This window comes from Carlito syrichta, unplaced genomic scaffold, assembly GCF_000164805.1.
Source record: "Carlito syrichta isolate Samal-C Ts95f unplaced genomic scaffold, Tarsius_syrichta-2.0.1 Scaffold301854, whole genome shotgun sequence".
Lineage (NCBI taxonomy): Eukaryota > Metazoa > Chordata > Mammalia > Primates > Tarsiidae > Carlito > Carlito syrichta.
The window spans coordinates 19,175-31,683 of record NW_007245950.1 but is presented as its reverse complement, the minus strand read 5'-3'; the positions used below and the strand labels follow the sequence as shown (position 1 = coordinate 31,683).

Below are 12,509 nucleotides of genomic sequence, written 5' to 3'. Positions count from 1 at the left end.
GGCTAATTTTTTGATTTATTGTAGAGATGAGGTCTCACCTGCCCAGGCGGGTCTCGAACCCGCGGGCTCAGGCAATCCACTCTCCTCAGCCTCCCAAAGGCGCGGGATTACAGGCTGAGCCACCGAGCCCAGCTACGTCACACATTCTTATTCATCCTTGCGGAGCTCATTCAGAAAGAGCGAGGAAGTAAAGATTCTTACCTGAAGAGACTGTGCTTATGTCCCAGACCCGAAGCCCTTCTTTCTGACCTCCAAAGGCATAAATAAATGGCGAATCAGGGCAACAGGAAGAACAGAAGAGAACTCCCTGAGAGAAAAGAACAGCAAGTCAGTAATCTTGATCTTTCCAGAAAGCCCTAATGTATAGATCCCCACTCTAAGAACCTGATTTAAATGGTTACTCAGAACCAACTCACCAGTATCTCTTTCACACTCATTCCAAAGGTAGCCTCCAATCAAGTTGGAAGGGAGATTACTACAGTAGGACGCAGGGCAAACTCAGCCCGAGGGCTCCTCCCTGAGGACATGTGTGTGCTCTGACCACACACGTCTCTCACCTTCATCATCACCTATTAGCGGTTTCCGAATGAATCTAGTCAGCTATGCATTTCCAGGAACTTTAGCTCTTCTTTCAAACGATGACAATGATACCAGAGGTCACTATTCAATCATTTAAAAATATTTAATTTTTTCTTTTTTATGTTTTTATTAATAGGTAATGCCTATACATTATAGAAAATATGAACAAGAAAAAATAATCCTTCAGCAATATAACTACTCTTCCTGTTTTGGGATATAATCTCTTAGACTTAAGCACTGAAAGCATTTTTAAAATTTTATTTTTTAGTGCCAGGGTCTTGGCTCTATGCCCAGGCTGGAGAGCAGTGGAGGTCACACCTGGGCTTAAGTGATCCCCCCATCTTGGGCTCCAGAGTAGCTAGGGACTACAGGCACGCACCACCACACCTGGCTAATTTTTGTAGAGATGGAGTATCACTATGTTACCCAGGCTGGTCTTGAACCACTGGGCTCAAGCGATCCTTCCTCTATGGCCTCCCAAAGTGCTGGGATTACAGGAATGAGCTACCATGCCCTGCCAGTGATTAGGCATTTAAAAATAAGCATGGAATTGGTACTAAAAAACTGTTTTTATAACCTGCCTTTCCATTATACACACATTTATGTACACATACTACGATTTCTTTTTTGAGTTGAAGTCTCACTCCGTCGCCTAGGCTGGAGTGCAGTGGCATGCTCACCGCCACCCCAGTATCGACCTGCTGGGCACTGGAAATCCTGCTGCCTCAGCCTTCCAAGTAGCCAGAACTACAGGCACACGCTACCATGCCCAGCTAATTTTTTATTTATTGTAGAGATGAGGTCTCGTCAAGTTGCCCAGGCTGGTCTTGAACCCACGGGCTCAGGCAATTCAATCGCCTCGGCCTCCCAAAGTGCTGGGATTACAGGCTGAGCCACCGAGCCCAGTCCCACACACAATTTTTAACAGTTGTGCAGTGTTCTGCTATGTCTATAATTTAACTTATTAAACTCGGTGCTTGGTGTACGCTATGGGCTTAATAAATATTTGTTGAATGAATTCTGGCTATTTCTAAACTTTTGCTACTATATAGTAATTTCAGGGTAGTCAGAACTAGTTATGCAAAGAGGTAATGATAGATACATAGATAAACTGACCCTGATAGCTATTGTGCCCTTAAGGTTTAAGACTTCCTGGAATGGTCCTGGTTTTAGGGTAACAAAAATGTGGCCACTTCCCCTGAGTTCCAGAAAACACTCTCCTCATCCTTCTTAGTCCGGCCAAGCAACTGTTAATCATGTGACTTGGAAAAGGAATAAGTCACTGAATTACCCCAAAACTATTTTACGTCAGAAAAAGTCCACCAAATTTGACTAAACACAAACCTAACTTTCCCAACACATCCATATTCCTTTTTTTATTTTTTTTTTTGAGTAGGAGTCTCACTCTGTTGCTCAGGCTGGAGTACAGTGGCATGCTCATGGCCACTGCGGCCTCGACTTGCTGGGCTCAGGTGATCCTTCCGCCTCAGCTTTCCAGTAGGTGGAACTATAGGCATGTGCTATCATGTCTGGCTAATCTTTTGGTTTATTGTAGAGATGAGGTCTCGCCAAGTTGCCCAGGCTGGTCTTGAACCCATGGGCTCAGGCAATCCTCTTGCCTTGGCCTCCCAAAGTGCTGGGATTACAGGCATGAGTCACCATGCCTAGCCTATCCATATTCTTTAATGCAATGATTCCTAGAAAGAGACAACATCAGAAACATAAAACAAAGATGCCCAGGAAATTCTTACCATTTTCATGTCCCTAGAATGAACTAGACTTGGCCTATCTCCTAAGATGTCCCAGATCTTCACATATTTGTCTGCTGAAGCAGTCACAAGGCAGCCCTTGATCTGACTGCTGAGATCAAGACCTACAAGAAGATACAGTAGTTCAGAAACTCACAATGAAACTAAGATTTACTTCATTGTAAGTCAATAAAAATGAAAGAAACATTATTTATGCTTACCAGAGATTTCATCATTGTGTGCGTTAAGTGTAAAAACTGGTTTATCTGAACGTGCATCCAAATTATATACAAAGCCGTCATCTGTACTGGCCTAGAAAGAGTAAAAGATGGGCAAGATTATGCTACATGACAGCAAAACTTAGCAATGGGTAAAAAGTATAAATCATAGTGAAAATCAGATACACATATATAGATCTGACTTCCTGGTGGAGCTTATTAAAAATCCACATGAAGAATGTACTTTGGAGGAGCTGAGTTTGCACCCACATGGACTGATTTAGCTGACACGTCTATAGGTAGCTGACTACGGGCAGGAAGTTGGGGTAAGCGGGGCAGGAAGTTGGGGTAAGCGGTGCAGAGCAGGGTGAGAGCCTGGGAGCACAGTGCTGATGGTCATCGCCAGAAGCAGAGGGACACGCCTGCCAGTGTGAAGTCAGACAAGCAGTGGGCTGAGCACTTGACAACACGGCTACTTTGAGGCACAGGCTGAGGAGGAGCCCGCAGACGAGGGTTGGAGAGGGAGCCGGGATGAGGACGAGTATCAGGGAAGCCAGGGGAATGGGGCTTCTGAAGAGGGTGTGACCACCAGTCAACATGGCCAGCACGGCCATGGAGAAATTCAATCAGATAAGGACTGAAAAGTCCAGGTCAGCGTGGACTGCTACACTTTCCAGAACAGGAGAGGACATGAAGGAGTCGAGAGACAGTCAGGATGGGAGAGGGACCTGAACCTGTACACAGGCCAAGGGCAACGGCCATTAAAAGGTAAAAGGACTGAACGGATAACAGAGGCAGTCGTGAATTCTGGGCTGGGGGGGAGGACTGAAGAGGCGGCGGGCCATTTCATCTCCCAACTTCCTGTCTCCCTTTTAGTGCCTACGACCATTGGTTAGCGCATAGCCTCGGGAAGTGTGTGTGCCTGAATGCCGAGACCCAATGTACAACACAACATTCAAATATAACTGAACTTCCTGGTAAGTGTAAAATGGAACCTGGCTTCAGGCAGCCGGGCTGGAAGCAGCAGGCACCTCTCCCAGGACCCAGAGCTGAGACGAGGTGTCTCAGAATCATTACTTCAGGAACCTTACGACAACTGTCCATATCTTTTAGGAAAGCTGCTTTGCTTGGTTTGAGTCAGCGTCTCCACTCTGTTACCCAGGCTGGAGTGCAGTGGCACAATCACAGCTACTGCAGTCTTGAACTCCTGGGCTCAGACAATCCTCTCGCTTCAGCCTCCTAAAGTGCTGGGATTACAGGTATAAGCCACTACGCCCAACAGGAAAGTTGTTTTTATTTATTTATTTATTTATTTATTTATTTTTGAGTTGGAGTCTCACTCTGTCGCCCAGACTGGAGTGCAGTGGCCGCTCCCGGCCACCGCAGCCTCGACCTGCTGGGCTCCGGCGATCCTTCCGCCTCAGCCTTCCAAGTAGCCGGAATCACATGCATGCGCTACCACGCCTGGCTGATTTTTTTGATTTATTGTAGAGATGAGGTCTTGCTGCCCAGACGGGTCTCGAACCCACGGGCTCAGGCAATCCACTCACCTCAACCTACCAAAGGCGCGGAATTACAGGCTGAGCCACCGAACTCGGCTAGGAAAGTTGTTTTTAAAAAACTCTTTTCCTCTTTTGGGATTTTCCTCACATAAATTATGTGAGGAAAATTGGGCAACATATGGATTTCTTTAATTAATCTGCCCTTCCAGAAAGCCAGGATTTTATTTCTCTGTGAATTGAAATGCCGGTGGAATCTTTGGATGTTATGTAGAAAATCATCATCCTATAGACAATAAAGGTATTTACAGAAAAGTCTTATACTTTTTTTTCCTATTTGGGAAACAGTGCTATTAACTAAAAAGGCTAGCATTCTCATCACTAGAATTCCTTTTAATTATGATAATTTAAATAAAATAACATCATCTTGGACTGATTTAACTTTTCTTTTTTTTTTTTTTGAGTTGGAATCTCACTCTGTCGCCCAGACTAGAGTGCAGTGGCCGCTCCTGGCCACGGCAGCCTCGACCTGCTGGGCTCCGGCGATCCCTCCGCCTCAGCCTTCCAAGTAGCCAGAATTACAGGCATGCGCTACCATGCCCAGCTGATTTTTTTGATTTATTGTAGAGATGAGGTCTCGCTGCCCAGGCGGGTCTCGAACCCACGGGCTCAGGCAATCCGCTCACCTCAGCCTCCCAAAGGCGCGGGATTACAGGCTGAGCCACCGAGCCCGACTTGATTTAACTTTTTAAAAGACAAAAAATAATATAAACTATGTTTAATATTTCAAACACAGTGTAATAAAATGATCGAAATCAGTAGTAAAATAAAACGTGGCACACTCTGGAACAGCTGGCAATTAGCAAAATCATTTACATGTTCACTAAGTTTTTGTGATTGAGCCATATTTTCAACCCCATAACCCAAACACTTTACACTGTTAATACAGAAAAAGTTCTTCAGAGATTCTCTCTACAATGGAATTAATGAAAATAAGCCATTGGCAACCCAGAAACCGTAACATGCACACTCTTACCAAAAAATGACAAGGTGAAAAATGATTCCAGGTCACTCTCTCGATCTGCCCACTGAACCGCCACATTCGATGGCTTTCATCTGGACTTCGGCAGTCATACAAAGCCACTGACCTGGACACATTCGGGCAAAGGTGGATTTTAAGAGTTCAGGTTTCCTATGCTTTAAGTTTATTCTTAATGAAATGGCAATAAAATATCATTGCAAAGTCAACATGCAATTATTTAAAGCCTGTTTCAAGGTACTAAAATAAAGGAGAAAAACATAAGCTGAGTTCCACTAACTGGTGGATTCTGGTCCTAACACTTCAAAGGTGCCCTCCAGGTAGCTCTGATGGCACAGACGTCTTGACCGACTCCCCAGGTCAAATCTTCCACTCACAAGATGAACCCTCCCCATTTCTACAAGCTCGCGACAATGCCTCACTTCCCCTTCCCTGGCCGAGCCCTGGTCCAGGTAATTCACGTCTTAGCCACTCCTACTCTCCACAAGCAGGCTACTGCGTTGGGGGAACCGAGGCCTACACTTCTGTAACTTTGCTTGAACCCCAACTTAAAAATGCAAACGTATCACTCTTCAAAAGGAGAAGAAACCGAAATAAAGACTACAAACTGGTTTCAGCCTCCACTAGCTACTCTCCACCCTTCAGGCCCAGTCTGTGAAAAGGAGCTCAGATATGAGTGGGGACCCCTGTGGGGGACTGCAGGGGCCCAATTCTTCCCTGGTCCCTATGTCCAGACCCTCTGTCACGTGACATGGGAATGCTTCCCATAAAGGCAGAGTACATCTCCCCTCTCCATGTGACCTGTTTTGACCAAAAGAACAAGACAGAGCCTGGTTTGGTGGCGCAGCCTGTAATCCCGCGCTTTGGGAGGTTGAGGTGAGTAGATTGCCTGAGCCCGTGGGTTCGAGACCCACCTGGGCAACTTGGCGAGACTCATCTCTACAATAAATGAAAAAAATTAGCCAGGCGTGGTAGCATGCGCTTGTAGTTCCAGCTACTTGGAAGGCTGAGGCAGAAGGATTGCCAGAGCCCAGCAGGTCGAGGCTGCGGTGCAGTCTAGGCGACAGAGTGAGACTCCAACTCTAAAAAAAAGAACAAGCCAGAAGTGTAGTTCTGAGCCCAAGTCTCGGGAGGCCTTGGTATCTCTGCTTGGGCTTCAGATCTCACCATGAGCACACGTGTGGGATAGGCTCAGGAGGCAAAACACCAGGAGGACAGTCAAGGCCTCTGGCCCTGTCTAAATATGCCAGTATTGGCAGAGCTACCAGCTGAATTCAGCCTAGATAAGCTTTACCTCACAGAGGTATAAGAAATTAGTGTTTGTTTTAAACCACTGAATTTTGGTGTGGTTTATTTCACAGTGATAGCTAAGTTGTACACCCTCTAAAAACCAAAGAAGTTGCTAGTTCCTCCAGTTACATTATTATGACAGAACCATGTTCCCCTGCAGACTGAAAGGACCCCGAGTTACAAATGAAAAGTAAATAGTGCTAACAATTTACGCATGCAGGTGGCCTCCGTAATACATTCTGTGGATATCAAGTGATACTTTCTGAATGAGTTCCAGAAGATAAAAACAGAGCAGCAAGAATTCCTGACATGCTTTCTTACTTATCATATGATCCAGAAATCAGCGTCTGTGCTTCAAATGGATGAAACTGCAGTGTCTGGACCTGTGGGAGGAAACACAAATGAAGAGATCTATATTTGCCTTTGGTAAAATTACCTAACGTGGGGTGAGAACCAATTTGACACTGTTTCTATAAATTTATCCCTTTGAAATCCAGTACTTAGAGAAACACAAATGTATTGGAGAAGCTAAAAAGCAAACTTTACTCCCAAATAAAGGCTGGCACTTAAAGACAATGCAGCTTTCCCCAAACTGTGTTTGGCAGAATGCTTAGGGCCTTCAAATGTATGTGCTGGTTTCATTTTTCTTTTTGAGTGGGGGGGTCTCACTCTGCTGCTCAGGCCAAAGTGCAGTGACACAATCATGGTTCACTGTAGCCTGGACATCCTGGGCTCAGGAGATCCTTCCACCTCAGCCTCCTGAGCAGCTGGGACTTAAGGTGTGTACCACCATGCCTAGCTAAGTTTTTGATTTTTTGTAGAGATGAGTATCACTGTGTTCCCTGGGTTGGTCTTGAACTCCTGGGCTCAAGTAATCCTCCAGTCTCAGCCTCCCAAAGTATTGGAATTACAGGTGTGAACCACCGCTCCTGGCCCAAATGTTAAAAGACATTCAGAAGAAAACAGGGAAGTGGTCAAACATATCTTGACAACTCTACACGCTCCAGAAATCTTAAAATGTGCATTAGTACACTAGATCCCTGAGGAGCGCTGCAGTAATGACCTGTTAGAACCTTTAAATATCACTGTGACTGAAACCTCCATCCTTTTTAGGACCCTCTATAAGCATGTCATGGGGCACTGGGTGCCTAGTCACTGTATCTTTCTGCACCCATTTTTGCATCTCTAAGATGGGCATTATACCTATCACTTGAAAACTGAAAATCCAATGAGATAACATGTGAAAGCATTTTGAAAGCCAGATAAAATCATTTAAGAAGCCATACATAAATGTTTGGAGTTTTTTAAAACCAGCACTTGTACCAGATTTTTAAGAATCCCTGTGATCTGCTGAATCATCATACCTTGTCTGTGTGCACAGCGAGGCTGGCTGCTGGCTTCCCCAAGGACATATCCCATAGAATCACAGTGCTATCAGCTGATGCGCTTGCCAACACATTTCTGAGAAAGAGAATAATCAAATCAGGTACTCTTTAAAAAATCGAGAGCATCACATTGAAGAAAAGGACTCCATTTACAATTGCATGAAAAATAACAAAAGTTAAGAAAAAATTTAACAAGAAAAATGTAAGACTTGCAAACTAAAAACTACCAAAGACTGTCAAAATAAAGAGTATCTAACTAAGTGGAAAGATATCCATGTTCATGCACTGAAAGACTTTATGTTGATAAGATGGAAACACTTCATCTACAGATTGAGCTACAGACTGATCTACTGATTCAAGCAAGCCCTTTCAAGATCGCAGCTGACCTTTTTTTTTGGCAGAAGGTTACAAGCTGATCCTAAAATGCATATGACAATGTAGGAGATTAGACCTAGAATAGCTAAGATAATACTGAAAAAGAAGAGCAAAGTTGGAAAGCTCACACTTCCTGATTTCAAAATTTACTGAAAAGCTATAGTAATCACAGAAATGTGGTACTGCATAATGACACAAAGATTAGCAGAATAGAACTAAGAGTCCAGAAATAAACCCTTATGCTTATGGTCAGTAACTTTTGACAAGGATGCCAAGACAATTTTATATGTTCAAGAGAGAAAAGAACAGTCTTCAATAAATGGTTCAGGGACAACTGAATTTCCCCATGCTAAAGGATGAAACTGGACTCCTACCTTGCACACCACACACACACACACACACACACACACACACCCTCAAAATATATCACAGACTTCAATGTAAGAGCTAATACTATAAAACTATCAGAACAAAACAGATGAAAATCTCCATGATCTTGGGTTAGGCAATGGTTTCTTAGCTTCAATGGTTTCTTAGCTACAAGCACAAACAAGAAAAGAAATAAATAGATAAAACTAAACATCAACATGAAAAACCTGTGCTGCAAATACCATCAGAAAAGTGAAAACACAAGCCACAGAATGGGAGGAAATAAGTGCAAATCACATATTTGGTAAGGGGTTAGTATGTGGAATATATTAGAACGCCAACATTTCAACATTGAACAACACAATTAAAAAATGGGCTGGGTGTGGGGGCTTGCACCTGTAATCCCAGCACTTTGGGAGGCTGAGGCAGGTGGATTCTTGAGCCCAGGAACTTGAGACCAGCCTGGGCTCTTAAGAAAAAAAAATCAAATAATTAGCCAGGTGTGGTGTTAAACATCTGTTTGAGAGGCTGGGGCAGAAGGACTGCCTGGGCCCAGGAGGTTGAGGCTGTGATGAGCTGTGATTGTGCCACTGCACTCCAGCCTAGGTGACAGAGCGAAACTCTTACTCAAAAAAATGAAATTTTTTTTTAAATGGGCAAAGGGCTAGAACGGACATTTCTCCCAAGAAGCTATACAAATGGCCAATATGCACAAAGATGCTCGACACCACTAGCCATTAAGAAATGGCCATTAAAACCACAAAGAGATAACACTTCACACCCATTAGATGGTTATCAAAAAAACAGAAAATAATACATGTTGGGAGGATATGGAAACACTGGAATCCTTGTGTGCATATAAAATGGTGGGAATATAAAATGGTGAGCCACTATGGAAAACAGTACAGTGGCTGCTCAAAAAATTAGCACTTCTGGGTTCCATACCCGAAATAACTGAAAGCAGGGACTTGTGCACCTATTTGGAGGCCCAGGTTCATAGAGACACTATTCGCAGTAGCCAAAGGGGGAAGTGACCCAAGTGTGTCCACTGGTGGGTGTCCACACAACAGTATTCCACTTTGAACAGGAAAGAAACGGATACATATTACGTGGATGAACTTAAAGAGATCATGCTAAGTGAAATAAGCCAGTCACAAATTCAGAGGAGTCAAATTCAGAGAAAGTGAAGTGGTGGCTGCCAGGGGTGGGGCAGGGGGAGGTGGGGAGCTACTGGTGAAAGGGTGCAGCTGCACTTTGGGAAGACGAAAACATTCTGGAGCTGGATGGTGGTGATGGCTGCACAACAGAGTGCATGCACTGCAAGCCCCTGACTGTCCACTTATAAATTATTAAAGCGGCCAATTTAATATAATGTATACTTTCACCATCATGTAAAGAAAAAGGAGTAAGAATATGTGGATGACATGTGAAAACAGAGGAAAATATCTTCGGTGAACAAACACAATCCCACTGCATCACTGGCACCATACACCAGTGTGGTGGAGAGGAGAGCACAGGGTCACCAAACATGGATGAGCGCCTACGGCGATGAGCTGGCCAGGGGTGCAGAGGACACAGAGATACACAGAGCCCTGCTCGCAAGCAGCGTGCACTGTGGGAAAGAAAGGTGAGGCAGACACATAGGTCCCAACACGCACAGTGACGACAGGTGTAGGTGTGAGGTGAGATCCCAGTGAGACAGGTGTAGGCGCAAGGTGAGATCCCAATGGTTACCGACGTTTACATTCATTCAAACGTTATTTCTTTTTACCTGATTAGCTTATTCCATGAAAGGTCAAGGACAGCATCAGTATGCCCTTCTGCTGAGGAACTCTGTAATAATTATTTTAATTACTTTTGGTATTGAAGGCCCCCCATCATAAAATTGATATGTTCATTTGCAAGATTTTCTTTTTCTTTTTTTTTTTTTTTGAGTCAGAGTCTCACTCTGTCAACCAGGCTGGAGTACGGTGGCACGGTCACTGCTAGTGCAGCCTCTGCTTCCTGTCCTGGGCTCAGGCAATCTTTCTGCCCTCAGCCTCCCAAGTAGCTGAGACTATAGGTATGCACCACTATGCCTGGCTAATTTTTAAATTTATTGTTGAGACAAGGTCTCACCATGTTGCCCAGGCTGATCTCCAACTCCTGGGCTCAGACAGTCCTCTTGCCTCAGCCTCCCCAAGTGCTAGGATTACAGGCATAAGCCACTGCATTTGGCCTTCAAGATGTTTTAAATCTCAAGATAACTATTTTGGTATCATGAAAACTGACTTGACCGTGTCTCCCTGTTACTTTAGATATTCATGATAGGTATTCTTTACAGGGAAGAAACTTAGTAGTTTTTTTTCCTCCTTCCTCAGATAGGTCTTGCTATGTTGCCCAGGTCTCAAACTCCTACACTCAAGCAATCCTGCTGTCTCAGTCTCCTGAGTCTCTGGGACTACAGGCAGGCGCCACTAGTCCCAGCTCTAGTAGTTCTTTTTCTAGGTACTACAACTCTACAAATACCAATACTGCCCCCAACCCCCTAAAAACGTACAGTTTAAAAAGTTACATGGATATTTAAGAATTCAACACACTAAAGGTAAACTAGGAACTTTTTTAAAGTTGAAAACTAGTGTATTAGTGTAAATAGCTATCATATGAAGGAGGATCATAACCCGGGAGTCCTTCATACAAGGCAGCTAGTCACACCAATATACGAGGGCTTTTCCTTCTTGAAACCGGCCAAAGCTCTGTAATCATACACTAGTTTTGAACAAGTTTTGTGCAAGAAAGAATAACATGAAAATGGAGGCTTTATACAATCAGAAGTAAGTCTTCCCTGGAATAGGCTTTTCAAAATTAAAACTTACAATAACTTCATAACTGCCTGTTCTGTCTCCCCAAGAATATGGACTGGAAAAGTGTATATTCTTACTCCTGCTCCCCAGTATCGTTAGAGTCTGAATATCTATTCACTTCTTTACCTTCTTTCCTTTCTTTTTCTTCTTTTTTGAAAGCTTACTTCCAAGCGTGAAGACAGGCTCTAAGGAGTCCACTATATCAAGGTCCCACACTTCAATAACGGGGGTCATGTTTCCCACAGCAATGTAATTCCCTACAGGAGGAAACAACGCACTTAGGATGACCAAAAAAAGGCACACAGAACTTCCTATCAAATGCATTACATTGTAGATGGACTCAGTAAAGGCTCAGAGCAGTGCTTCTCAAACTGACATACACACATGCACCATCTGAATGTTGCTGAAGTACAGATTCTATTTCAGGTGTTTTGGGTGGGCCCTAAGCCTGCATTTCTAACCAGCTCACAGGTGCAACCAGTGCTGTGGTCTTTGGACCACAATTTGAGTAACAAGGCTCAATCTCTTGGCCCCAGTGTCCTAATAATGAGAGTAACCCTCCTCTCCCCGCTTCCTCCATCATGGGGTATTGTGGGGATAAAGATCAGATCTGATTATGGATGTGAACAAGTTTTGCAAACAAGACGGAGACCTCAGTATTATCAGCGTTCTCATCTTATCGGGAAGTACAGACAAGGATGGCTAATAGTGTACAGATGCAGTAAGACTAATGCAGAACCTAATTATTTGTGACAGGTTTCTTCACTTTGGTTTTAACTGATGTTTTCTTTTTTCTTGAGTTGGAGTCTCACTCTGTCACCCAGACTGGAGTGCAGTGGGCATGCTCCCGGCCACCGCAGCCTCGACCCGTTGGGCTCCAGGGATCCTTCTGCCTCAGCCTTCTGAGTAGCCGGAACTACAGGAGTGTGCTACCACGCCTGGCTAATTTTTTTGATTTATTGTAGAGATGAGGTCTTGCCAAATTGCCTAAGCAGGTCTTGAACCTGCAGGCTTAGGCAATTCACTCACCTCGGCCTCCCAAAGCGCAGGATTACAGGCTAAGCCACCAAGCCTGGCCCATAACTTGTTTTAGAAAACATCAGTTAAGGCTGGGCTCGGTGGCTCAGCCTGTAATCCTGCGCTTTGGGAGGCCGAGGTGAGTGA

The 12,509-nt window shown here is 44.2% G+C and overlaps 1 protein-coding gene across 4 annotated transcripts in view; it reads right to left on the bottom strand.

Annotated features, from left to right (window-relative positions):
- Positions 1-12,509, bottom strand: part of PWP1 (PWP1 homolog, endonuclein) — a 26,154-nt gene that overhangs the window by 1,190 nt on the left and 12,455 nt on the right. For all 4 annotated transcript variants that reach the window (XM_008055438.1, XM_021711082.1, XM_021711080.1 and 1 more), the window contains 8 exons: positions 11,472-11,602; positions 10,274-10,335; positions 7,738-7,834; positions 6,695-6,756; positions 5,081-5,192; positions 2,549-2,639; positions 2,331-2,452; positions 202-307 (listed from right to left, as the gene is read on the bottom strand). In XM_008055438.1, coding sequence (XP_008053629.1) covers positions 202-307; positions 2,331-2,452; positions 2,549-2,639; positions 5,081-5,192; positions 6,695-6,756; positions 7,738-7,834; positions 10,274-10,335; positions 11,472-11,602 — 783 coding nt within the window. The remainder of the gene's footprint in view (positions 1-201; positions 308-2,330; positions 2,453-2,548; positions 2,640-5,080; positions 5,193-6,694; positions 6,757-7,737; positions 7,835-10,273; positions 10,336-11,471; positions 11,603-12,509) is intronic.